General features: G+C 36.7%; 1 protein-coding gene across 6 annotated transcripts; it reads right to left on the bottom strand.

The window, feature by feature from the left end:
- Positions 1 to 2,606: 2,606 nt before the first annotated feature.
- On the bottom strand, positions 2,607 to 22,022 carry LOC120085938 (transcriptional adapter ADA2-like). 6 transcript variants are annotated; one of them, XM_039042265.2, is made up of 13 exons: positions 21,506 to 22,022; positions 20,924 to 20,976; positions 20,262 to 20,443; positions 18,650 to 18,715; positions 18,015 to 18,140; positions 17,839 to 17,914; positions 17,391 to 17,451; positions 17,244 to 17,302; positions 17,042 to 17,122; positions 16,085 to 16,307; positions 4,572 to 4,782; positions 3,723 to 4,019; positions 2,607 to 2,986 (listed from the first exon to the last, which is right to left on the bottom strand). In XM_039042265.2, exons 1-13 carry the CDS (start codon positions 21,556 to 21,558, stop codon positions 2,795 to 2,797), a joined length of 1,680 nt encoding a protein of 559 aa, XP_038898193.1. In that variant the 5' UTR covers positions 21,559 to 22,022; the 3' UTR covers positions 2,607 to 2,794. The 6 variants fall into 6 exon arrangements, with proteins under 6 accessions (XP_038898193.1, XP_038898194.1, XP_090174193.1 ...); XM_039042266.2 differs by having other exon boundaries at positions 20,262 to 20,440; positions 21,506 to 21,928; XM_090318067.1 differs by having other exon boundaries at positions 18,015 to 18,211; positions 21,506 to 21,784.
- Between the last annotated feature and the right edge of the window lie 2,541 nt (positions 22,023 to 24,563).

Raw genomic sequence — 24,563 nt, 5'->3', positions numbered from 1 at the left:
AGACTTTTAATTTAACATTTTATCTTTTATTATTATTAATAATATTATTAGTACTTTTTGAGTATTTTGAAAGATAAAAGTTAACTCTATACATCAAAATTAATATGTTATCCAAATCTAGAAAAATGTATTATTTAATTAAACTAGACCTCACTTATATATTTTGAGGATTTTTCTTTTAATGGATGACCTAACTTTCAGATGATTAATGTCTCTTGTCCTAGTTTTTGAAAATAATAAAAGATTTTAGTGTTTTACATGTTAGGTCTCTTCCTTTCTTATCGTGCTTGAGAAAAGTTCCTACTTCTACCAAAATCATAATTTGAAAATTTCGTTGAAAGCCTTTCTATGTACCCATTTGGCAAGGTAAAATCTCTCGTTATGAGAGAAGTTGTCGACAATTAAAAAAAAAAAAAGAGTTTTTAAAAAACGAATAAAGATTAATGATAAACTTTGTTTAGTAGTCTTACCAATTTTGTTTGTTTTGATCGGGTCAACATAATTAAACTAAATATATAAATCATTTAGAATGAAATGAGTTCACGTCATGACAATTGTTATATTAGACCCGACGAAATTAGCTAAAAATTAAGAAAAGATAAGGAAAAATAAGCACAAGATAAAGTGGATTTTGTTTGAAATAAGTGTCAACTAATCATTGATTCAATCAGATTTAATCATAACTTGTTTGAGATTGGAAAAAAAAATCATATTCTAAACCTATATGACAATTAAGAATAACACTCTTGGTCAATTCTTCTATAATACATCATTATCGCTCTATATGAAGTAATTTTTCTGATTTCTTCTCCGTACTACAATTCTCTATCTCTGATTTTAGCATAAGAACCATTTTTCTATGTTTTCTATGCCATCTTTTTCCAAAATTATAAATTTACATTGTTTTCACGTAAAGATCAATTGCATTTTTTACCGTCCAAATGTTGATATCAATAGTGGTCATGTACCTAAAATCTAATATCTTATAAGTTACCTTGATAATTAAATGGAATAGGTCATCCAATTTTTTTAGTTAAAATAGTCGAAGTGTGTGCGCCGATTAATCCAAACACCCGTTAATATAACAAAGGAAAGGGCACAAATTGGAAAATGTGCCCACAACTATTAGGAAATATTGCCATATCTATTTTGAATATATTCCCCTCTATTTATTTTGTACATTCTTCCCTTATTTAGTTTGAATTTTTATGCTAAATGAGAAATCAAAGAAACTTATTTACCAAAAGAAAAAAAAAAAGAAAAAAAAGCTTGTAACATACTTCATTTACACCGTTCACATTGGTGAATGTGAACACTAAACATGGATTACATGACATGATATATTGGATTAGTTAGTAAAATTTTAGAATAGAAATCAAACAAATGTATATTACATAATTCTATAAAATATAAGTTGAAAATTAAAAAAAAAAAAAAAAAAGACACTAGAAGAAGATTATAGGGAATTTGTAGAAATTCTAGAGCTTTAAAAACTTTTTTTTTCCCAAAAGGGTTGTTTCTATTTCTTCTCGTTTTCTTCAATTTTTGTATGAATAAAACGTATGAATAAACCCGAAGTAAAAGGATTGCTTGATTGAAGAAGATGATAGAAATTTTAGATTTTCTTTTACTTCACTTTTTATTTGTGTAATTTCTTGAAGTTTAATTCAAAAGGGGGTGATATCTAATTTGATTTGTTTTTCGCCTTACCATTATATTTTTGAAAAAATATCAATCTACATCCCTAAACTTTGAGAATTGTATCACTTTAAACTATAAACTAGCAATTATATTAATTTAAACTCTAAACTAACAATTGTATCAATTTAGTCTATCCATTATGTTTTATTTAGATACACTTATAAAAGTTTAAGATGTTTAAATTCATATACTTAAAAAAGTTCAGGATTTAAATTGATATAGTTATTAATTTAAAGGTTAAATTGATAATACCTTCAAAGTTCAAGGTTTTGATATAACTATTATTTTAGATTTAAATTGATCTCAAAGTCTTGTAGATTATTTTAATTTATAAATAGAACAGTGAACTTATCTTCAAGTTCTTTGATGTCGACGACTAAATTTTATAAAAAATGTTGACAAGAAACCATAAAAAAAAAAATCTAAATTAGTAAATGTATACTTTATATTTTTAATCAAATTAAAATATTTATTATTTATATATTAGTGATATTTTGTTGATTATATTTATGTTTCATGACTTTTTTTGATGTTTCCATTGAAATTGAATGCCATGCTTGTAAGGTAAATTTCGTTCTATTTTAATCTCTTTTTTTTTTTTTTTTATATATATATCCAAATTTAGTAAGATCTTAAATTTAATCCCAACTGTCTTAAATTTAGTCCCAGCTATCAGCATATTATCAATCAAGACCAACGTTTTCTTTATAAATTTTGAAAATATGTTCCAATAAAAATTATTATTATTATTTAATCAATTTCGATTAAAAAGAAAAAAAAAGTAAATCTAAAGATTTAGTAAAATTATATGCACTATATCTGAACAACAAAAATTACAAACACTAAAATGCCGTTTCTCATGATAAAAGTGAAAAAACAAAAGAAAAAAAAAAAAAAGCTAAGAGTTGTCGATTAAAACATAGCTTAGTAAATGAGACACCGATTATCAACAGATGTTTCAATCTTCACACTTAATTGTTGAACTCAACAAGGAAAGAAAGAGTTGCAGCTTTCAAATTATTGCATTATATGGTTTTAACGAAAACAAAAACTGTACAGGTGGGTTTTAAACCTTAAGGATTCTCTCTCACAATCATGATTGAGCAATTCCCTTTTTCACAACCATATCATATACTCTATCTATCTTACTTGGATCCACCTTGAACAGACCATGGACATCAGATTTCTTAGTAACACTGCCCTTTAACATCTCAACTGATATGATATCCACCATTTTCAGATAATGAGCTGGTAATATTCTGATCTCACAGCAAAGTTGCCTCTCCTACATGAAGACGTCGAAAAACGATTAAAACAGTTAACTGCAGTCGTAATTGGTTAGCTTCTCTTGAGTTAAATATGGCAGCTGAGTTATGCTAGTCATATGCCAAAGGTCTTGTTTGGCAACCACTTCGTTTTCTGTTTTGAGTTTTTTTTTTTTAAAACATAAATGGTTTGCATATTTTTTAAGTATCAGAGTTGAAATCTTAGCCAAATTCCAAAAACAAAAACAAGCTTTTAAAAACTAACCCCCTGTTTGGTAACCATTTGGATTTTTATTTTTTGTTTTTGACAATTAAGTCTATAGACACTATTTTTACCTCCAAATTTCTTCATTTGTTATTGCCTATTTACCAATGGTTTAAAAAACCAAGCTAAATTTTGAAAACTAAAAAAAGTAGCTTTTAAAAACTTATTTTTGTTTCTGGAATTTGACTAAGAATTCAACTATTATATCTAAAGAAAGATGCAAATCATTATAAGAAATGGAGAGGAAATATTTTTAATTTTCAAAAACCAAAAACCAAAAGCAAAATAATTAATGAGGCCTATTTTTTTAGTTTTCAAAATTTGAATTAGTTTTTGAAAACATAGGTAAAAAGTAGATTACAAAGCAAGAAAGTTAGAGATGGAATGAGTGTTACCAAACGAAACCTTAAAGTTTAGGGCAGCGATGTCATAGCCAAGGAGAGAACCAATGTCCAATAAGAGAAGTATGGAAGAGAGGAGAAAATTCTCACCATTTCAGATAGTAAATCGGCGCCTGCAAATCCCGAAATGTCCCAATCGTGAACCGAGCTTGAAATCCACGTTGTTGCTGAAGATGGTTCCTTGCCGCTGCCTTGCGATCTTGGAGATTCCTTTACATTGCCCCTGGGATTGTCATCATATTCTCCTTTGAGATGATTTGATACTTCACTTGGAACAGCTTGACTATTTTCCTTAACCCTCTTGCTACTCTCTCTGGTTCCTTTCCTTTTCTGATCAAGAAATCTATTTGATTCAACAATTGTTCGACACCCAGCAGCTCGAGCTTCCTATACTTTCAAGATGTACCACATTAGTCAAATCATACAATAGAGAGTTACCTAGAATAGGATGATGTAAAGTAGTTTGAAACAAGAAATTTCGATCATATGAAACATAAACATATCATCTTCAATTCTAGACTGTTTCAGCCTTTTGTCCCCTTTGTGATATGAACAATAACCTGCTGCCCAGCTATGCAGTAACCCAAACCGAGCTTTCAAGGGCATGAAGAAAAAAGGTCCACCAAAGAAGTCTAAATACTAGCTAACAAGAAAGACTCCAAATCTAAATGAATATTTACATGCCCCTTGTACTTTCCGTTGTATATCCTTTATCAACAATTCCATTTAGATAAATTATATAATGGGCCTTTCTATTGTTTTGGGGATAGAGGGACTAGAACCCTCATGATTTGTAAAGTCGATGGATCTTCCTTACTATAAACATCATTTTTGTCGGTATTGATTATTGCCTGATTATTTCTCTTTCCAAATAGAACCACTAGTGAATTAATTGCACCAAGCAGCTGCATAATTTAAAAGGCAACTAGTCAACTAAACCTGGAGTTCTTGTATTCTCTTCACAATGCGATGTTCTTCAATTAGATTCTTGAGAAGCTCTTCATGGTCTTCTTTGGAGTGGAACCGCATGAAGACCTTGTAAGGCTGACATATTTCCCTCTCTTCAGGAGATAAATGTTTTTCAAATGGGTCAGAGAAAAGTAGATCTCTGTCCAATATGAAATCCTTCCTGCGTTTCCTTTCATCAAGCCTGCCAAAAGGTCCAAATGCATATAAATCTAGATGATTAATGATCAATAACAAAGATTGACAAAATATCTGCATTACAAAGTGTATACACAGTAGAAGAAACTAATTAGGATAACAATATTAATGCTTTGGTCTTTGGATAACAATTGCTTTACATTAACAACATAACCACTCCTAAAATGGTAATGACTATGATAATGCTAACGTAGTTGCTTTTATTATACTTATATTTTGAAATTGGAGTATCAAGATTCTCCTGCAAATGATCCACCTGTTATCCACCTGTTATTTGTATAAAGGGAATACCTGCCTATAGGTCATAGAAGACAAAATAATGGGTTGAAAGTAGGATTTGTACCTTGGGGTATTTTTGTCTTTTTAAAATACTCTAGGGTTTCCTACTTTTCTATTTATACGTGAAGTTTCCTTATATCCTATGTATCAATTCTAATATGAAAATTCTATATCGTGGTTTTCTCTCCCTGTACTAGGGTTTTCCACGTAAATCTGTGTGCCCTTTTTCTCTCCTCTCTTTCTTTTTCATCATGGTATCAGAGGATGGAGACGAAACCCTGGCCACCATTGAAGAAAACCCAACAGGAGTCACAAGTGCCATTAGTTGACAACAACGGCACCAATATAGCCATTCTCGTGCAGAACGCCATAGAACGGTATTTTCAAATGGTTCTTCCACATCTCCACAGACCTGACCAGCCAACCGGAGCAGGTATTCATGACGCGCCTCAGATGGTTGGAGTCCAGCCGCAGCCGATGCCCCAGCCGCCGCTGATCAACGCGATCCACACCGCCCCACAGCAGCCGATCAGCGCGATCCCAACCGTGTAGCCCTTCGATCGACGGTCACAGCCACGGGCGCAACCCTTCTGACGAGTTGGATCCAGCCGCAACAGCAGCCTAATTCCAGCCGACGCAAGCTGTGCCTTCCACCCTGCTAGAGCCAACCCTAGTCACGGCTACCACCCAGCGCCGACCAGTAGCAACCCTTCGTTTCAACCGAACTTGAGCAGTAGCCTGGGTCAGTCGTCTCATATGGTTGGTGGGTTTAAAGTTGGGGAGTCATCATCTCACTACCCTCGAGGTCAAGGCAGTACAATCCAAGATCAATTTACCCAATTTCAACTTCAGATTAAACAGTAAGACAAATCTGTTTAGCAACAAATAGCTGCCCTCGGAGAAGCTCTTGGAACGACCCCAAGTGTCCAGTCAGACCTCCCTTCCAATCTACCGGTTTACTAATCTCTTTCCTTGCTTTACCTACCGCAAATTTATTTTTTGGGGCTATGGGAAATTCTACAGGCTTTATTATTGAGGAAAAATTAAATGGTCACAATTATTTTTCATGGTCTCAATCTATTAAAATGGCCCTCGAGGGTCGTCATAAATTCGGATACTTGACGAGCGAAATACCGAAACCGAGACCAGGTGACCCCAAGAACATATCTGAAGGGGGGAGGATTCCTTACTCCGATTTGTTTTAATAGGTAGTATGGAGCCTCAGATCAGTAAACCTCTACTATATGCTACCACTGCGCAGGATATTTGGGAGGTTGTTCAGGAGTTGTATTCCAAACGACAAAATGCTTCCCGGCTCTATACTTTACGCAAACAAGTTTACGAATGCAAGTAGGGAACAATGGACGTTACAACTTACTTCAACAAGTTGTCTCTTCTCTAGCAAGAGATGGACCTATGTCGCGAGATGGTATGGGATTGTCCGTGTGGGGGAGTCCAACACTTCAAGTCTGAGAAAATTGACTGTGTCTATTATTTTCTTGCTGGGCTGAACTCTAAGTTCGATGCTGTACGAAGCCGAATATTGGGACATCGTCCAATACCATTCCTGATGGAAGTTTTCTTTGAAATTCGCCTCGAGGAAGACAAGTCTAGTGCTATGAATAATATGCTGATTTCTGTCAATTGATTTTGTTTCTTTTAAGACGTAAGAAGCCCGGGCACACCAAAGACCAGTGCTGGAAGCTGCATGGTCGTCCACCCAATGGTAAACGGTGTCAGTCAGGTTCTGGACGAGCACGGGCAAGTGAGTCAGCAAATGGAGGTCCTCAGCCTCAAAATCAGGAGACTAGCCAAAATAACTCCAGTGCTGTGGGTGTGAGCGCGATTGCCCAGTGAGGTACGATTCAATTCTTTGGCCTTGTTAGTATAAATGGTAGCAAGTTGTGGATTCTAGATTCGAGGGCTATAGACCACTTAATTGGCTCCTCTGACCAGTTTATTTCTTATTGTCCAAGTGCTGGAAATGAGAGAATCAGAATTGTTGATGGATCTTTCGCTCATATGGCTGGGAAATGCCATTTTTCTCCTTTTGAGGGATTTAACTCTACAAGATGTGTTGCATGTTCCTAAAATCTCCTATAATCTATTATCTGTTAGTAAGATTACAAGAGATTTGAAATGTCAGATCACTTTCTCACCCGATGTTTTTTAGGATCTGAGCTCGGGGACAACGATTGGCACTGTCCGGCATGACAGAGGACTCTATTTCCTTACTGAAGATACTTCTTCTAGGATATGTGATAGGACTAGTTTACTTTCATCATGTTTTTCTACTTCTGGAAAAGATTACATGTTATGGCATTATCGTCTCGGACATCCTAGTTTTCATTATATGAAATATTTATTTCCCCATCTATTTCACCATGTTAATATTTCTACTTTGACTTGTGATGTGTGTATTCGGGCTAAACAACCTCGTGTCTTGCTGAGCTCTCAGCCTTATAAGCCTTCCAAGCCATTCACACTCTTCCATAGTGATGTTTGGGGTCCTTCACCAGTTACTACCTCTATTGGCAAAAGCTGGTTTGTAACCTACATTGATGATCACACTAGGCTAACTTGGGTCTTCCTTCTCACCGATAAGTATGATGTCTCATCGGTTTTTCAACAGTTCTATACTACTGTAGAAACCCAGTTCGACACAAAAATTGCTATCCTTCAGAGTGATAATGGTCGGGAGTTTTTCAATAAGTCTTTTTGGGAATTCCTAGCCTCGAAAGGGATTGTCCATTAGAGTTCGTGTGCGTATACTCCTCAACAAAATGAGGTAGATGAATGAAAAAACCGTCACCTTGTCGAGGTCGCTCGCTCCCTTATGTTGTCAACTTTACTTCCTTCCTACTTATGGGGAGATGTTGTTTTAACAGCGGCTCATTTGATAAATTGGATGCCTTCCCATGTCTTAAAGTTTCAAACTCCCTGGAATGTTTCAAGGAGTCCTACCCCAATAATCGTCTAATTTCTAATGTACCACTTCGAGTGTTTGGGTGTGTTGTGTTTGTCCATATCCATGGTCCTAATCACACCAAGTTTACCCCCTCGTACTCAGAAATGCGTCTTTGTAGGGTACCATCTTCATCAGCATGGGTACAAATGTTACTATCTGTTGAAATATGTTAAATTAGCCCTAAGGGCATTTTTGTCTTTTTACTATATTTGCTAAATTAGGGTTTCACATTATTCTATTTATATCTAAGGTTGGGTCTATTGTAAACAAGACATAAAAATAATAAGTTCTTTTCTACCGTGGTTTTTCTTCCCTGAATTAGGGTTTTCCACGTAAACTCCTTGTGTTGTCTTCTTTCCCTATTTCAATATGGTATCAGAGCAAAGTGATGAAACCCTAGCCCCGGTAGAAGAAACTCAGTCATCAAACTTGATAGGTGAAGGTACGCTGAATAATGAGGCTGTGATTCAAGCAGCGGTTGACCGCTATCTCCGAACCATCATCCCAGGTGGTGGAATTGCTCCAGCTGGCGCGCCGATTAGCTTCCAGTCTCAACCGTTCCAACTGAACACCATCGATCGGATTCTTCCAGCCGAACAGCAGGTGGTGGTGGAAGGTCACGCCTTCCAGCCGACGCACGCGATCGGGTCACAACCAATCGGACCCTCAGCTTCGCACACAACCGTCTCAGCCTTGCACGTTCTCCAGCCGGCGCACGCTATCGATCTACAGTCGGTAGGTATCTCGGCGTCGCACAGAATCGCATCTTCACCAGACGATCATGGGCTTGTTCCAGCTGCCGGGTCGGGTCAGATCGGCGCGATTTCTTCCGCTTTGCAGCAGATCGCTGAGCCGTTCGTCCGTTACCCACCATCACAGTAGTCTGGGAGCAGCGCCGGTCACGGGTTGCCGAACTTTGCCGCTGGTGGACTTCCGGCAGTAGCTCCTTCACAGTATCATGGTGGACAGCCTCTTCCTCATGTATATCCGGTTCAGCCCAGTTTCGAATGGGTGAGTCCATTGAAGAAAATCCCATGGTATTTAGACAGAAAAATTTCAGATCTGAATCTCATGGGGAACTCCAACAACAATTAGCTAGTTTTCAGCAACAGATGGTCGCCCTGGGAGCCCAATTGAATGGCCATGATTCTTCCTCGATGTATTCAGAAAATCCGGTATCAATGTTTCCTACTCCAACTTCTAATCTTTTATCTGGAACAATTGGAAATTCTGCAGGAATGATCACGGGAGAGAAGTTGAATGGGCAAAATTACTTCTCTTGGTCCCAAACCATTAAAATGGTTCTTGAGGGACGTCATAAGTTTGGATATTTAACTGGAGAGATACCACGACCGAATCCTGGGGATCATCAAGAGCGTGTCTGGAAGGCAGAGGATTCTTTGCTCCGCTCAATGTTAATTAGTAGTATGGAACCACAAATCGGGAAACCCTTACTCTATTCAGCCACTGCCCGAGATATTTGGGATGCAGTCCGAAGGTTATATTCGAGGCGTCAGAACGCATCCCGCCTGTATACTCTACGTAAACAGGTTCACGAGTGCAAACAAGGGAGCATGGATGTAACGTCATACTTCAGCAAGATGTCATTGTTATGGCAAGAAATGGATCTATGTCGGGAGATCATCTGGACCTGCCCACAAGATGGAATTCAATACTCCAAGATAGAAGAGGTTGAGCGTGTGTATGATTTTCTTGCCGGGCTACACCCCAAATTTGATACAGTTCGCAGTAGAATACTAGGGCAGAAACCAATTCCGTCTCTCATGGAGGTATGTTCAGAAGTTAGATTGGAAGAAGATAGATCGAGTGCAATGAATGGGCCAAGTGTTACCACTATAGAGTCAGCTGCCTTCGGGGTGAAGTCCGCTGGAGCTGATGGTGACAAGCAGAATAGTAAAACACCCCCAGTTTGTGAGCATTGTAAAAAACAGTGGCATACGAAGGATCAGTGCTGGAAATTGCATGGTCGCCCTCCAAATGGTAAACGTCGCCCTCCGAATGAAAAGTCGAAATCTGGGCGTGCTCTAGTGGGTGAATCAGTTGAGGGGGCTGCACAACCTCAGACACAGCTTCCAGTGACTAATCCTGGGGATTCAGGTACCGTAGGAATCGGAACAGTTGCTCAATCAGGTAACCCTCAATCCTTGAGTTTCCTTGCTGAGGGGAATGAGTTATGGATTCTAGATTCAGGAGCAACCGATCACTTGACTGGCTCATCCGACCGATTTCTCTCATACTATCCAAGTGCTGGAAATGAGAGGATTCGAATTGCGGATGGGTCCTTCGCTCCTGTTGCTGGAAAAGGCAGACTGTCACCATTTCATGGATTAACTCTGCAAAATGTCTTACATGTGCCCAAAATTTCTTACAATTTATTATCAATAAGCAAAATAACAAAAGATTTGAACTGTAGAGTTGTCTTCTCACCAGATACTGCTTTGTTTCAGGACTTGAGCTCGGGGAGGACGATTGGCACTGCCCGATATGACAGAGGCCTATATTTCCTTTCTATAGATGCTTCCTCCAGAAGCTTGTTTCGGACTAGTCTTTTATCTTCGTTTGCTATATCTGAAACAGATTATTTATTGTGGCATTTTCGTCTTGGACATCCTAGTTTTCAATATATGCGGTATTTGTTTCCTCATTTATTCCATAATGTGAATGTTTCTTCATTATCTTGTGATGTCTGTATACATGCTAAACAACCTCGCGTGTCATTTGTTTCTCAGCCCTATAAGCCTACCCAGCCTTTCCACCTGGTTCACAGTGATGTTTGGGGTCCCTCGAGCATCACTACCCTGTCTGGTAAACGGTGGTTTGTAACTTTCATTGATGACCATACCCAACTTACATGGGTATATCTCCTTGCTGATAAGTCCGAAGTTTTATCTACCTTCAAACAGTTCTATACCACTGTATTAACACAGTTTAACACAAAGATTGCCATTCTCCGAAGTGACAATGGTCGTGAGTTTGTCAACCACACCTTCCAGGAATTCCTATTGTCAAAAGGGATCATCCATCAAAACTCGTGTGCATATACTCCACAACAAAATGGGGTAGCTGAACGAAAAAATCGCCATCTTATTGAAGTTGCTCGTTCCTTGATAATTCCAGCGTCTCTTCCTTCATACCTGTGGGGAGATGCGATTCTTACCACAGCTCATCTAATTAATAGAATGCCTTCCCGAGTTCAAAAGTTTCAAACCCCTCTTGAGTGCTTCAAAGAGTCCTATCAGTCTACCCGTCTTATTCCTGAGGTTCCTCTTTGTGTGTTTGGGTGTACAGCCTTTGTTCATACTCATGGTCCACACCGGACTAAGTTTGCTCCACGAGCTAAAACATGTGTGTTTGTCGGGTATCCCCTTCATTAGCGAGGCTATAAATGCTTTCATCCATCTTCCAGAAAATATTTTGTCACTATGGATGTCACGTTCCTTGAAGACAAACCGTTCTTTCCCGTTAGTCATCTTCAGGGGGAGACCACGAATGAAGAGACTAACAATTCCACGTACTCCATACCCATTAGCCTCAACCTTGAGCCTAGTCCGAATATTCCTGAACCTGAGCTTAGTCCCAATATTCAGCTTAGTCCCAATATTCAGCTTAGTCCCAATATTCCTGGACCTAGTCTACCTAGTCTTGAACCTAATTCTGCTCCTGTTGTTCCCGTGTCGGTTCTTCCTACTAAACAAGTGCCCTGGATAACGTATTATAGGAGGAATCTCAGAAAGGAAATTCAGGAGACCTCTGGTGTTCCATCGGAAAGTGTCCAAGCGTCAGAACCAGCACAAGTTCAAGATCCCGTTGTTTCAAAGGAGAGTCTTGAAGAAAAGTCTGGGAACATAGAAAATGACGAAATGAGCTCAGAGAAGGTTGAAATGTCAGGAAGGAATGAGATGCTTAAAAATCCTCAAGAGGATGCAGAATTGTCTCAAAAGTCCGATACTGAAGAGAGACAGACGAAAACTGACAACTATGATACCACTCTGGATATGCCAATTGCTCTGAGAAAGGGAACCAGGTCATGTACAAAATACCCTTTGCATAGCTTTCTGACCTATAGTAACTTATCTCCTGTTTTTAAGGCTTTTACTACTCAGCTAGATGCTCTAACAATACCTACCAGTGTACATGCGACCATGGAAGTTCCCGAATGGAAAGCAGCAATAATGGAGGAAATGAGAGCTCTTGAGGCAAATAAGACTTGGGAGTTAGTAGCTCTCCCTAGAGGTCACAAAACAGTTGGTTGCAAATGGGTGTTCACAGTGAAGTATAAGTCTGACGGAACACTTGAGAGGTATAAAGCTAGGTTAGTTGCTAAAGGATTCACTCAGACGTATGGGATTGATTATTCAGAAACTTTTTCCCCAGTGGCTAAGTTAAACACGATTCGTGTCCTTCTGTCTGTCGCCGTGAATAAAGATTGGCCCCTACATCAACTAGATGTAAAGAACGCATTCCTAAATGGTGAGTTGGAAGAAGAAGTTTATATGAGTCCACCTCCAGGTTTTGAAGCTAAGTTTGGGAATCATGTTTGCAAATTCAGGAAGTCTTTATATGGGTTGAAGCAGTCTCCTAGGGCGTGGTTTGACAGGTTCACCGTGTTTGTTAAGTCCCAAGGGTTTGTTCAGGGACATTCTGATCATACCTTGTTTACCAAAAAATCACCCTTAGGAAAGATTGTTGTGTTGGTAGTGTATGTTGATGACATCATCCTATCAGGGGATGATACGACAGAAATTGCTAAGCTAAAACAAAGGATGGTAAGTGAATTTGAAATTAAGGATCTTGGTAGTTTAAGGTATTTTCTAGGGATGGAAGTGGCAAGATCAAAAGCAGGAATATCTGTTTCTTAGCGGAAGTACACTATGGACTTGTTAAAAGAAACAGGAATGACCAGATGCAAACCTATTGACACTCCTATTGAGGTCAATAGCAAACTGAAAAATGTTTTGGAAGGAGTTCCTGTGAATAAGGAGAGGTATCAACGCCTAGTAGGAAAATTGATTTACTTGTCTCATACTAGACCCGACATCTCCTATGCTGTGAATGTAGTAAGTCAGTTCATGCAGAGTCCATATGAGAAGCACATGGAAGCTGTGACTCGAATTTTGAGATATTTAAAGTCCACCCCTGGGAAGGGCTTGGTATTCAGGAAACATGACACACGAAGCATCGAGGCATATACTGACTCAGATTGGGCCAGATCTGTGACTGATAGAAAGTCAACCTCAGGGTACTGTACCTTTGTATGGGGAAATTTGGTAACTTGGCGGAGTAAAAAACAGGGTGTAGTGGCCAGAAGTAGTGCTGAGGCAGAGTATAGAGCTATGAATCTGGGAGTGTGTGAAGAAATCTGGTTGCAGAAGATTTTATCTGATCTTCACGAGAGTAGTCCTGAGCCTATGAAGCTGTATTGTGATAATAAGGCTGCCATCAGTATTGCAAATAATCCCGTACAACATGATAGAACCAAACATGTTGAAATTGATAGGCACTTTATTAAAGAAAAGTTAGACCGCGGAGCTATTTGTATTCCCTATGTACCTTCAGTCCAACAGATTGCCGATGTCTTTACGAAAGGGTTATCGAGACAGACGTTTGAAGCTTGTATTAGCAAGTTGGGCCTTGCCGATATCTATGCCCCAACTTGAGGGGGAGTGTTGAAATATGTTAAATTAGCCCTACGGGCATTTTTGTCTTTTTACCATATTTGCTAAATTAGGGTTTCACATTATTCTATTTATATCTAAGGTTGGGTATATTGTAAACAAGACATAAAAATAATAAGTTCTTTTCTACCGTGGTTTTTCTTCCCTGAATTAGGGTTTTCCACGTAAACTCCTTGTGTTGTCTTCTTTCCCTATTTCAATACTATCCTTCACGACCGTCTCCATGGATGTTACCTTCTTTGAAGATCAACCATTCTTCCCCATTAATCATCTTCAGGGGGAGAGTACTAGTGAAGAGACTAATTGGAGTCCAAATTCGCTAGTGTTACCTGAACCTGGGAATGGGAGCATTCTTACTGAACCTGTCATAAGTGTCAACGAGACTATCCTTCCTACTAAACAAGTCCCGTGGATAACGTAACTATAGGAAGAATCTTAGAAAGAAAACAGTGTCGCCTATCATCTCTTCGGCTCCAGTCCACAGGTATTGGTATTCCTATCCTTGATGATAGTAACATTTGTCTTGATAATGATGTTTGTGTTGAAGATAATGTGAGTAAAGACAAAGAAAGTGGTGATAGTATCGACAATTGTACCAAGGACACCTTATGCGACGAGGGTGTAGGTACAAGTGATGACAATTTTGGAAAACCTATTCCAGCGGATAGTACTCTTGAAGGTGAAAGAGATCACTCAGAAGGTAAGACTCATGAGCAGAAGGCTGAATGTGGTGGAGAATCAGATGGGAAGAAAAGCCATGATGCCTCTCTTGATCTTCCCATTGCCTTGAGAAAAGGTACGATTGAAACAGTCTACACGAGTCCTCCCCCAAGATTCGAGAAACAGTTTAGTCATCGAGTTTGTAAATTAAGGAAATCCTTGTATGGATTGAAACAGTCTCCAAGGGCCTGGTTTGGCATATTCACTACCTTCGTAACATCACAAGGGTACAGTCAGAGACATTCTGATCACACCCTCTTTACGAAAAGGTCGGTATCAGGGAAAATTGCAGTTCTTATTGTGTATGTGGATGACATTGTCATATCAAGTGATGATGCTTCAGAAATCGACAAGCTGAAGAGGAAAATGACTGAGGAATTTAAGATTAAGGACCTCAAAAAATTGAGGTACTTTCTCGGAATGGAAGTGGCTCGATCGAAAGAAGGGATTTCAGTTTCTCAACGAAAACACACTCTCGACTTACTTAAGGAGACAGATATGACAGGTTGTAAACCAGTTGATACCCATGTGGAAGTTAATGCTAAACTCAGTAACTTGAATAATAGTGTTCCGGTCAACAAGGAAAGATATCAGTAGCTTGTTGGGAAATTGATCTACCTTTCTCATACCAGACCATACATATCTTATGCTGTTAGTGCAGTCAGTCAATTTATGCAAGCTCCTTACGAAGAACACATGAAAGCAGTGGAGCACATCTTGAGATATTTGAAAACCTCTCCTGGTAAGGGGTTGATGTTCAGGAAGTCTGACAAACGGTGCATCGAGGCGTACACGGATGCTGATTGGGCAGGTTCTGTGGTAGACAGAAAGTCGACATCTGGGTACTGTACCTTCTTGTGGGGTAAACTTGTTACTTGGAAGAGTAAGAAACAAGGAGTTGTTGCTAGAAGCAGTGCCGAAGCAGAATACAGGGCCATAAGTCTTAGGATACGTGAAGAAATTTGGTTGAAAAAGGTCCTAACTGATCTCTATCAAGATAGTGATCTTCTGATGAAACTTTATTGAGAAATAAAGCCGCAATAAACATCGCAAATAATCTAGTGCAGCATGACAGAACAAAGCATGTGGAAATTGATAGATATTTCATCAAAGAGAGACTTGACAATGGCAACGTCTGTATCCCCTACATTCCTTCCAGTCAATAAATAGCATATGTTCTCACAAAAGGGCTTCCTAAACAGAACTTTGACTCTTGTATTAGCAAGTTGGGCCTTGTTGATATCTACGCCCCAACTTGAGGGGGAGTGCTGAAAGTGGGATTTGTACCCTAAGAGTATTTTTGTTTTTTTACAATACTCCGGGGTTTCCTACTTTTCTATTTATACGTGCAGTCTCCTTGTCTCCTGTGTATCAATTCTAATAAGAAAATTCTATATCGTGGTTTTTTCTCCCTAGCAGTTTTCCACGTAAATCTGTGTGTGTCCTTTTTCTCTTCTCTCTTTCTTTTTCATCAAGGTCTTTAAACAATCAACTAATCAAGAATATGACCCGAGAATTTCAAACTTAGTACACCCTTAATATCAAAATAACAAAATTCTGAGCAGCAAATGACCACTCTATCTTAGATGGTAATGTTAATACTAATTAAAGTGGTTTTGTTGCACCTCTTTGAGTATATGTGTAAAATTCTCAGTTTAAGTTCATGGTCAGCTTCAGAGTCAGTGTCCTTGAATTCCATATCTGCTAGTAAATGCTCAGCATCATTGTCATACTCAATATCAAACTCCTTCCGCTTGAAGTTATATCCACTCAACTCAACCACAGAAGGCCCACTGTCACCTAACACCCTGGGTTTTTTCTCACTAAAGATTCTGTCTGCTTCAGAATCTGCAAATATTTAAAATTAAAAAAAAAATTAAAAAAAAAAGAACGTGAAGGGAAAGAAACTAACAACGAAGATGCCAGATATTCCATCAAATTAAAGCGGTTACTTGAAAAACCTAAAATAAGTAACTTTTTATAACTGACTTAAAAATTAATAGGTGTTGGTTGATAAACTCTTCACATATGGTTTAAGACTAAGTGAGCTAGAATGTCAAGTGCATATAATGCTCATGTTCTTGGCAACAGATGAAGTCACATGCACATTATATGGCAATTAAATTCCATGTGCTTCAACGCGAATTGATTTAGATGCAAACCAAGTGATGGTGATAATATGTAAGACCCCTAATTTTGGGAATAGTAGGATTACTAGTAAATATTAGGATTAGTAAATATTAGGATAAATATTAGAAGGGGTAAATTAGTAATTAGATAAGGAGTTGGTTAGGGCTTTTGGTTATAAATAGAGGGAGTAGGTTGAGAGGAAGGTAGGAAGAATTTGGTGGAAATTTCCATTGGGGAATTTGGGAGAGACTAGCCCTCTCGAAAGGCTAGGGTTTATCATGTTAGTTTGTGAGTTTATAGCATATTTCAATACATTTTCCTATATTTTTATAATTGAATTGTCCTTTAGTTTTTTTTCTATATTTTTAGTACTGTTCTTGTTAGGAGGGTTCCTAACATAATATCACAACTCAATCAGGGAAGCAAAAGTTTGCAAAATGCAGAAAACAAACCTCCTTGTTTGGTTTCATTCTTTATCTGCAGTTTGTTTGACTTCTTTACTGCACCTGAAAATGTGCTACCACTGATTGAACCTACAAACAATTTCATCTATTATAATCGGAAATTGAGAATGTTAAAGAATGCATATTCCTTTCCAGGAATGCATTCATATAGGAGAATGCAGAGAAAAAAAAACAGTATTTACTCAGTTACCTGCAGTTCCACTTGATGATGTTTGATGGGCGGAGTCCTCTTTCTTTGATTCTTCACATCTGATAAAGACACACATATAAAATTTTTTATAGAGGGATTAAACAAAGATAATAGTGAAACATGAACAGAAAATGAAAATGGTTATACTTGACTCTCGCTGATAATGAAGATCCTTCATTAAGGTTATGCTCCCCTACCATAGGAAACTCTGCAGTAAATATAATACACAAATATTAGATGATTGTCCAAGTGGTGAAATCTGCAGTAAATAGTGCACAATCAAAGTTCTGTAAATTTGTACTAGATTATTTAAATTTGTAGCTCTCACTAGAAGTAGAATACTAGCTAAAATCTGCACCAGATGAAAAAGGGTGCATTTGTGACAAACATGCATATGCATAGATTTCAATTTCAGAAAAAGAATAGTCCATTAGATGACTGCCCAAAATGCAATAGCAATGGTCACAAAGAAGAAATATGTGAGTAGTAGGAAATATAACAAAATATATTTTCGTTTGACAAATGAAGTCAACGTATACACTTTTGTCCACAGTTTTTCCAAAAAGGCAATTACCTAAAGAAACAGGTTCATTACCTTTCTTGACCTCACCAGGGACTGTGGCCATGGCAAGGAGCTCCTCCCTGCTCTTACCCATAACGTGTGACAGGTCCTAAATAGAGTAGAGAATGCTGTTCTTATTTTCATTCCAAATGATTGACTATGTAGTATAGAAAAAACAACATATGTTTAAGTTAATCTGACAGTCTTACAGGGAGAGGGAAGCAAGGGGAGTTCATATATATAGCATTATAGTGATTGAGACACTGCATCTTGCTCTTCGTTCCAACATGCTCTGCAACTCCATCCCAATTTCCAAATCCATACACTGCAATGCCCTGAATATCGAGTGATTTTGGCCCAAGATCAGGATAACTAGAGTTCAAAATTATGGGGAGGAGCAACATCCCTGATGGGAAAAACTTGATCAGAGTATTTCGAGAAACTTACTATATAGAGGGTATAAAATGCAGGTAAAGAGTCAAGCATTTATTAGCAATCATATCGAGTATAGAATATATATAGATAAGCATTTCTCCTTGAACAAACGATAAATGATGAAGTGGTATTTGTAACCGGAATTTATGAGATCATAAAATAAAATGATATGACAAATAAGCTTTAAGAAACTACAATATTCGATGTGTATTCAGATTGATAACTAGACCTTAACAGAGGATGACTATTGTGTAGCCTAAATCAACGTAAGAAGAGAATGGAGCTAGAATAATACTCGTAGTAGAGAGAATATATGATCACTGCATATTTTGTTAAAACCTTGATTTACATATGCATAAGTACAAATACAATCTTGTAGATGACCCCCAAGTAATCATCATCATCATACCTCCAAAAGTAAGCTCTCCTCATCTGCATGCCAATCTGGACATAGAAGAGGAAATGACAAATTATCCTGTCAGAAAAAGTATTTCCATCTTATGAGTTAATATTTGTAAACAATCAAACCAATATTTTAAGCAACTCAGATCCATTAAATAAAGGGGCAACAGTAATAAAGGATATAGATAAAATAAAACTGTTATGGAACCATCAAGTTAAAAAGGGGTAGATAGTTTTTAAATAAGCAAAGAAACAAAAAAAAAAAAAAAAAAAAAAAAAAAAAAAAAAAAAAAAAAAAAAAACTATTCTCCCTTCGTAATAAATTCAGTTTATTTTATTTTTATTTTTATTTTTCTTTTTTCTTTTTTTTGTGTGTGTGGGGGTGGGGGTGGGGGGTGTGGTTTGTAACTTACTGAGGGGAACATGTATTTGAATGTGTTCTCTAAGTAAAAATATCTTAAAATTTACCAACATTTAACTGTAGCTTTCTTGAAATAACAAAGGAAAATTCACCTTATCCATTTAAGGCTTTGGAGGTTAAGTGGTTCATTTCAATAAACTTGATCTACTTGATATCGTGCATTGAGAGCAGGGTATTTCAAAAGGTAAGCAGATCACAAAGAAGCAGTGACTTCTTTTTCAACTTCATAAATTTCAACTAAAAAATGGGGCCAGGATAAAATACAAGTCGTTGGGACCCTTTTCTCTGGAGGAATCCTTACCGAAGATTTACCATATCTCCATGAAACAAGAAGCCATAATTGAAGAGTGTTGGAATCCGATGACCAATGACTGGGACCTTGGTTTTAGAGTGGCATTAAAGACGGAGAACTTGATAGTTGGATTAGTTTGGTCAGGCTGATCATAATATGAATGATTGTACAATTTTTATTTCTATTCCAATACTGTACAATCAAAATCTTCCTTATGGTGTCGAAGACACAATATATATATATATATATATATATATATATATTTTGTAATTATAGCCTACCTAAAATCCTCCATGATTGGGAGGCGGTTCTTTGTTAGTTTTCTTTTTTTCCCCCTTCTCACCCCTTCTCCTCCATACAATACTTACACACACACGCATATTCATCTCAACTTCTTATTTTAGCAAGGTTTTATTGAAAAGTAGACATCTATGACCTTTGAGTAGGGATGAAGCAAATCGATGCAGGGGTTTGACCATCAAAATCTCTTTTATTTGTAAAACTAGCCATTGAAGGCTAGTAGATAGGAAAATAGCCTTTGAAGGCTAATGTAGCTGTTGGAGGCTCAGGTTACTTAAGCTTAAGTTAGTATAAACTAGTATAAACACTAGTGTCCATTAGTAAAGAAGCAGATGTCAGGAAATAAAAGTTCGGTTACATCATAAATAACAACACATTTGCAAGTTGTAGTTGATACTCATAACTGCCTTATTATCAGCATCAAGTTGTCTGCAAAGGACTTCTCACTCCTAATACAGTAGAACATATATTTGTTAAAGAACATGCAGAAGAAGACTGAATACTTATTGTAGATTCAATAAATGGCAGACCCTACACCAGTAACCGTGCCCAATGGTTTAAGTAACAAGGGCCGAGGTAATAACATGTAGTAATAAGGATACTTACCATAACCCTGTAAGGATGATTGCTTTTATGAGGTGTAAGCTCTGCTCCAACAGAAAAGCACTCCACACAGAGGTCAAAATCTGGACATGCCACACACTTCATGCGAATCCTCCCTGATAAATCTTTGTTGCAGTAATTACAATGGTATAAGGCTGCTTTTCCATCCCTCGATTCCTGACCTGCTAAGATAACAGTAGAATTTATACAATGGCCAGGCGAAAATAAGAAAAGAAAACAGAAAACAACAGAAATCACATTACTGTAACCCAACTATAAAGGCCCTTCTCTCATTTCTTGACCTACTATCCTAAAAGCGCACCACCCCCCCCCCCCCCCCCCCCCCCCCCCCCCCAAAAAAAAAAAAAAAAAAAAAGAAACTGTCGAAATGAGCCAAAAAGATTTAAAATGGTGCAAAACACATTACTGGAAGCACACTATGACTTTAGGGGATTGTGTAAAAATTGCATCTATGAGTGAAATAAGGAACCAGAACCCTCACTAATTCATAAATGAAAGTGCAACATGACTTTAAAGGATTGTATAAAAATTTCTTCTACAAGTTGAATAAGGAACAACAACCTTTAGTAAATCATAAATGAAAGATTGCACCCGTTTTCCTCTCTCTCTCTCTCTCTCTCTCCAATGATATTACAGCAGAATACCTGTAGCTGGATTCGTAGCCTCTGTGGAACTAGGCCTTTTCCTCTTGGATTTACTGAAAAATGGATTCAGAGAAGTACAACATGAGAGTCACATAGAAGAATCTTGCACAAAATAAAGGACAACTTCATACCGAGTATTAAATTAACCACGAACATACTCTTCTGATTTTTTTTTTTTTTTTTTTTTGACAAACTCTGCTGTCACACACGTTCAATCAAACAAGAGAATAAAAGAAAAGAAAATACAAAATTAGAATTTCGGTTCTTCCAATATTCAGGATCCTACCTAAACCATGTTTTCCAGTGCAAGTGTCATTTTGAGATTAAAAGGATCAGTGATATATATTCTGACAGTTAAGAACTTGGCAGACTTGATTAAAAGAAGCTAGCTAGTATCCCTTCAACTCATGTTCCGTTCCTAAAAACTTCAAGACAAACTATAATTTCATTCAGACAAAACATAAGAAGAGTCTCATGCAATTAAACAAAATGTAACGCATTCTCAATAGCTAAAGTTTCCAGCAATTCAGAGTCAGATTAGCTCGAATTCATAGCTAGAACGCTTAAACGAAAAGCACAGACCTCTGATTGGAGTCCTCATCTTCCGGACGAGACACCATCCGAGAACGACCCATCGATCCGAATAACCAAATTTCAGTACAAAGAGAACGAGACCACAAAATTCTTTTGACCTTTGTTCAGGATTCGCCTTGTGACGCCGGAAGTCGAGTTTCACCGGAGGTCGAGGCGGCGGCGCCGGGTGGAGGATTGCCGTCGGTGGGTTTCGCGAGAGGTCAGGGCTGAGAGGGAACGAGAGAGGCAGAGTATGCTGTGTCGTAAAATTCACTTTTAGCTAATTACATGTGTTTGTCTAATGTGATTATTTTAAATGATCCATACAAATTTAATTTTCACATCACATTAAAATTACTTATGATGCAATGTCAAAGTATACTCTATATTGTATAAGAATTATATTCTACGCTTATATTTTTCTGAATAGATGCATATGGCATCAACATCGGGATCTATCATAGACGAGAAATTGTAGGTCGGGAGTACCACTTGACAAAAAATAAAGATCAGTTTTTTAGGCTATGCTAAGATAGCATGGAGAACTAGTTTAAGTGAAACACACATTTTAGTTCTTCTGGTAGTTTTACTAACCTTTCTTGATACTTTCATCACGTCAGGAAAGTTAAAATAAAACCCTAACTGTTCGACTATTTTCATCGTGTTCCTTCTTATTTGCATTGAAGATTTATGACGATGTCATGCATATCTCTCAACATATTTTAATTGAATGTTGAACAAGTTATTTAATTAGTTGAATGTGTTGTTTGTTTCAAGCTCTACATCTTTAGAGTGAATGTGTAGCATAAATTGAACGTTTCAATTGGATTGATATGTCTAAATGTATGGGAGGATAAGCATAAAGATTAACGAGGAGTTGAAGAAACTAGTTTGTGAATTTGCCACAAAATCCAGTTGCTTCATTGCTATTTGCGCCCAAGATATCATTCTAGCATTATGTGTACTAATGCAAAAAGATATGATGTAGTGCAAGCAACGCAAGACTCGATTTATGTGTGAGCGTTTAGGTGTGTGTGTAAGGTGAGAGGAGGAGGTTGATATAGATATAATTGCTCATGAACTCATTTATTTAATCCAATATGGATAGAGATACTTAAAACAATATTCATAACTTAGTTTAGGAGTAAACAACTTAATTATTAATCTTAACAAAAATTTCTTAATTTTTTAACTTACAAAAATATCTGTCGATATCAATATTTTATCGATCTATCCATTGACATGTCCATAAAATTGAAATATCGATATTGATATGGAAATCGATATTTTAATCCTTGCTTCATATGTCCTTAAATATGTCTTTCTTAACTTATTGTTAAAAACTTTATTTTCTCTGACTATAAATGCAAGTCAAGATGTCATAGTTGAAAGATGAACCCATTCTAAAAATGCTTGAGAATATAAGATATCTGTGAATAGAATGCTTGGAAATATGATATATGAGAATCAAAGATAACTGTGTATAGTTGTGCATGAAAAATGCTATCAGAATTTTATGAACAAAAATTATGTTTGTATTTAATTTATGAAATTAAGCATGACAATCTTATACAATAATAATAAATTAATGAATTAAATAATAAATATCATTTAATATATTAATAAAAATAAAGTAATTTAATATTCATTAATGGAAAGAAAAAACAAAAGAACATAATGATAAGAATTGAAGGAAATAAAAGAGAGAAGAAAAATTAAAAAAAAATAGATGTAAGTTACAAAAATAAATAATAAGAAGCTAATACTTGAGGGAGATGTTAGAAGAAGCTTGTATATGAGGGAGAGGATTTTAGCAAACCTACCCTTTTGCACGGTTAGGTAAATTCTTGCGTTGGAGGGTAATAGGGATGCGGAGGAAAATGAATCAAAAACCATCAAACAAACGTGAGCTTCAAATGTCCAAGCCCATTATCATTTCGAAATTCCATCCAAATATGTTATTAAGAGGAAAGTAATTGGGAGAGTTGATACGAATAACGAGGTGAGAAATGTGAGTTAAATGCGAATAACGAGGTAATAAACCTCTTTAATAATTGGTGAACCAAACGATGGGTGAGTTTTTTTATCCACCCAACCTAACCCAACTTGAGGGCCAAACACTCCCTAAGAGTCAATAGAATTGTGAACAAGTTTTGGGTTCTTGATTAAGCCATGTTAAAGACCTAAAAAAGTCAGCTAATGTCGCTTCTTGGGCTACAAGAGTTAGGAAATGAGTGACATGAAATGAGAGTACAAAATAGCCAATGGACTGAAATGTTGTCAACAATGGAAGAAAGATAAGCTCCATTCACAAGAAATATGGATGGAACACAAGGAATTGAGTCCTCAAACTATTAGGTACGCTTTAGCATTAATTCGTAAATTTTAAAATATAATTTTGTGAAGTCATGTAGCTATCCTAGAGTTACAATAGACACTTTTTGCACATAGTATATATAAAAGAATTTTTCATATGATAGATAATATCAACCGTTCAAGACATCAAAATATTATTTATATCTTTTTTATTGATTTTGATGCAATTTTAATATTTTCTAGTTTATCATTTTTACGTCATATTAAGTAAGGGTATTTTTGTCATTTTGTTATGATTAGTGATGTGACATTAGGTGATAAGGAAACAAATGGTAACAAAGAGCTAAAGTATTAAATGTTTACTTCCAAGATAAGATTCCTACCCATAGTGAAGAATTGCAACTTTTTATGCATTAAAAAACACATTTTCATCTAAGAGACATAATGAATATGAAATTCTAGATTCATATCCACATTCTTTATGAATTATATACTATTTTAATTTCATGTTTTTACATTTATGAAAGTAGTTGAAGATGTGTTAGATGAATTTAGACCACATAGGAGAAAGACTGTATCTTTTCATGGTGTCTTTTCATTTAATTTAAATAGTGCTGTATTTTTCATATTTGAAGATAGAATTGGATTTTGAATGAATTGTCATAGAGTTAGAATCTTTCAAGTTTTCTGCGTTCTTTGTATTCTTGTGTTAGAATGCATCTTGTAGAACTTTCAATCTAGTTTGATTAAT

Source organism: Benincasa hispida, chromosome 9, assembly GCF_027475165.1.
Source record: "Benincasa hispida cultivar pf3 chromosome 9, pf3_genome.v1.1, whole genome shotgun sequence".
Lineage (NCBI taxonomy): Eukaryota > Viridiplantae > Streptophyta > Magnoliopsida > Cucurbitales > Cucurbitaceae > Benincasa > Benincasa hispida.
This window is presented reverse-complemented; position numbering and strand designations above follow the sequence as displayed.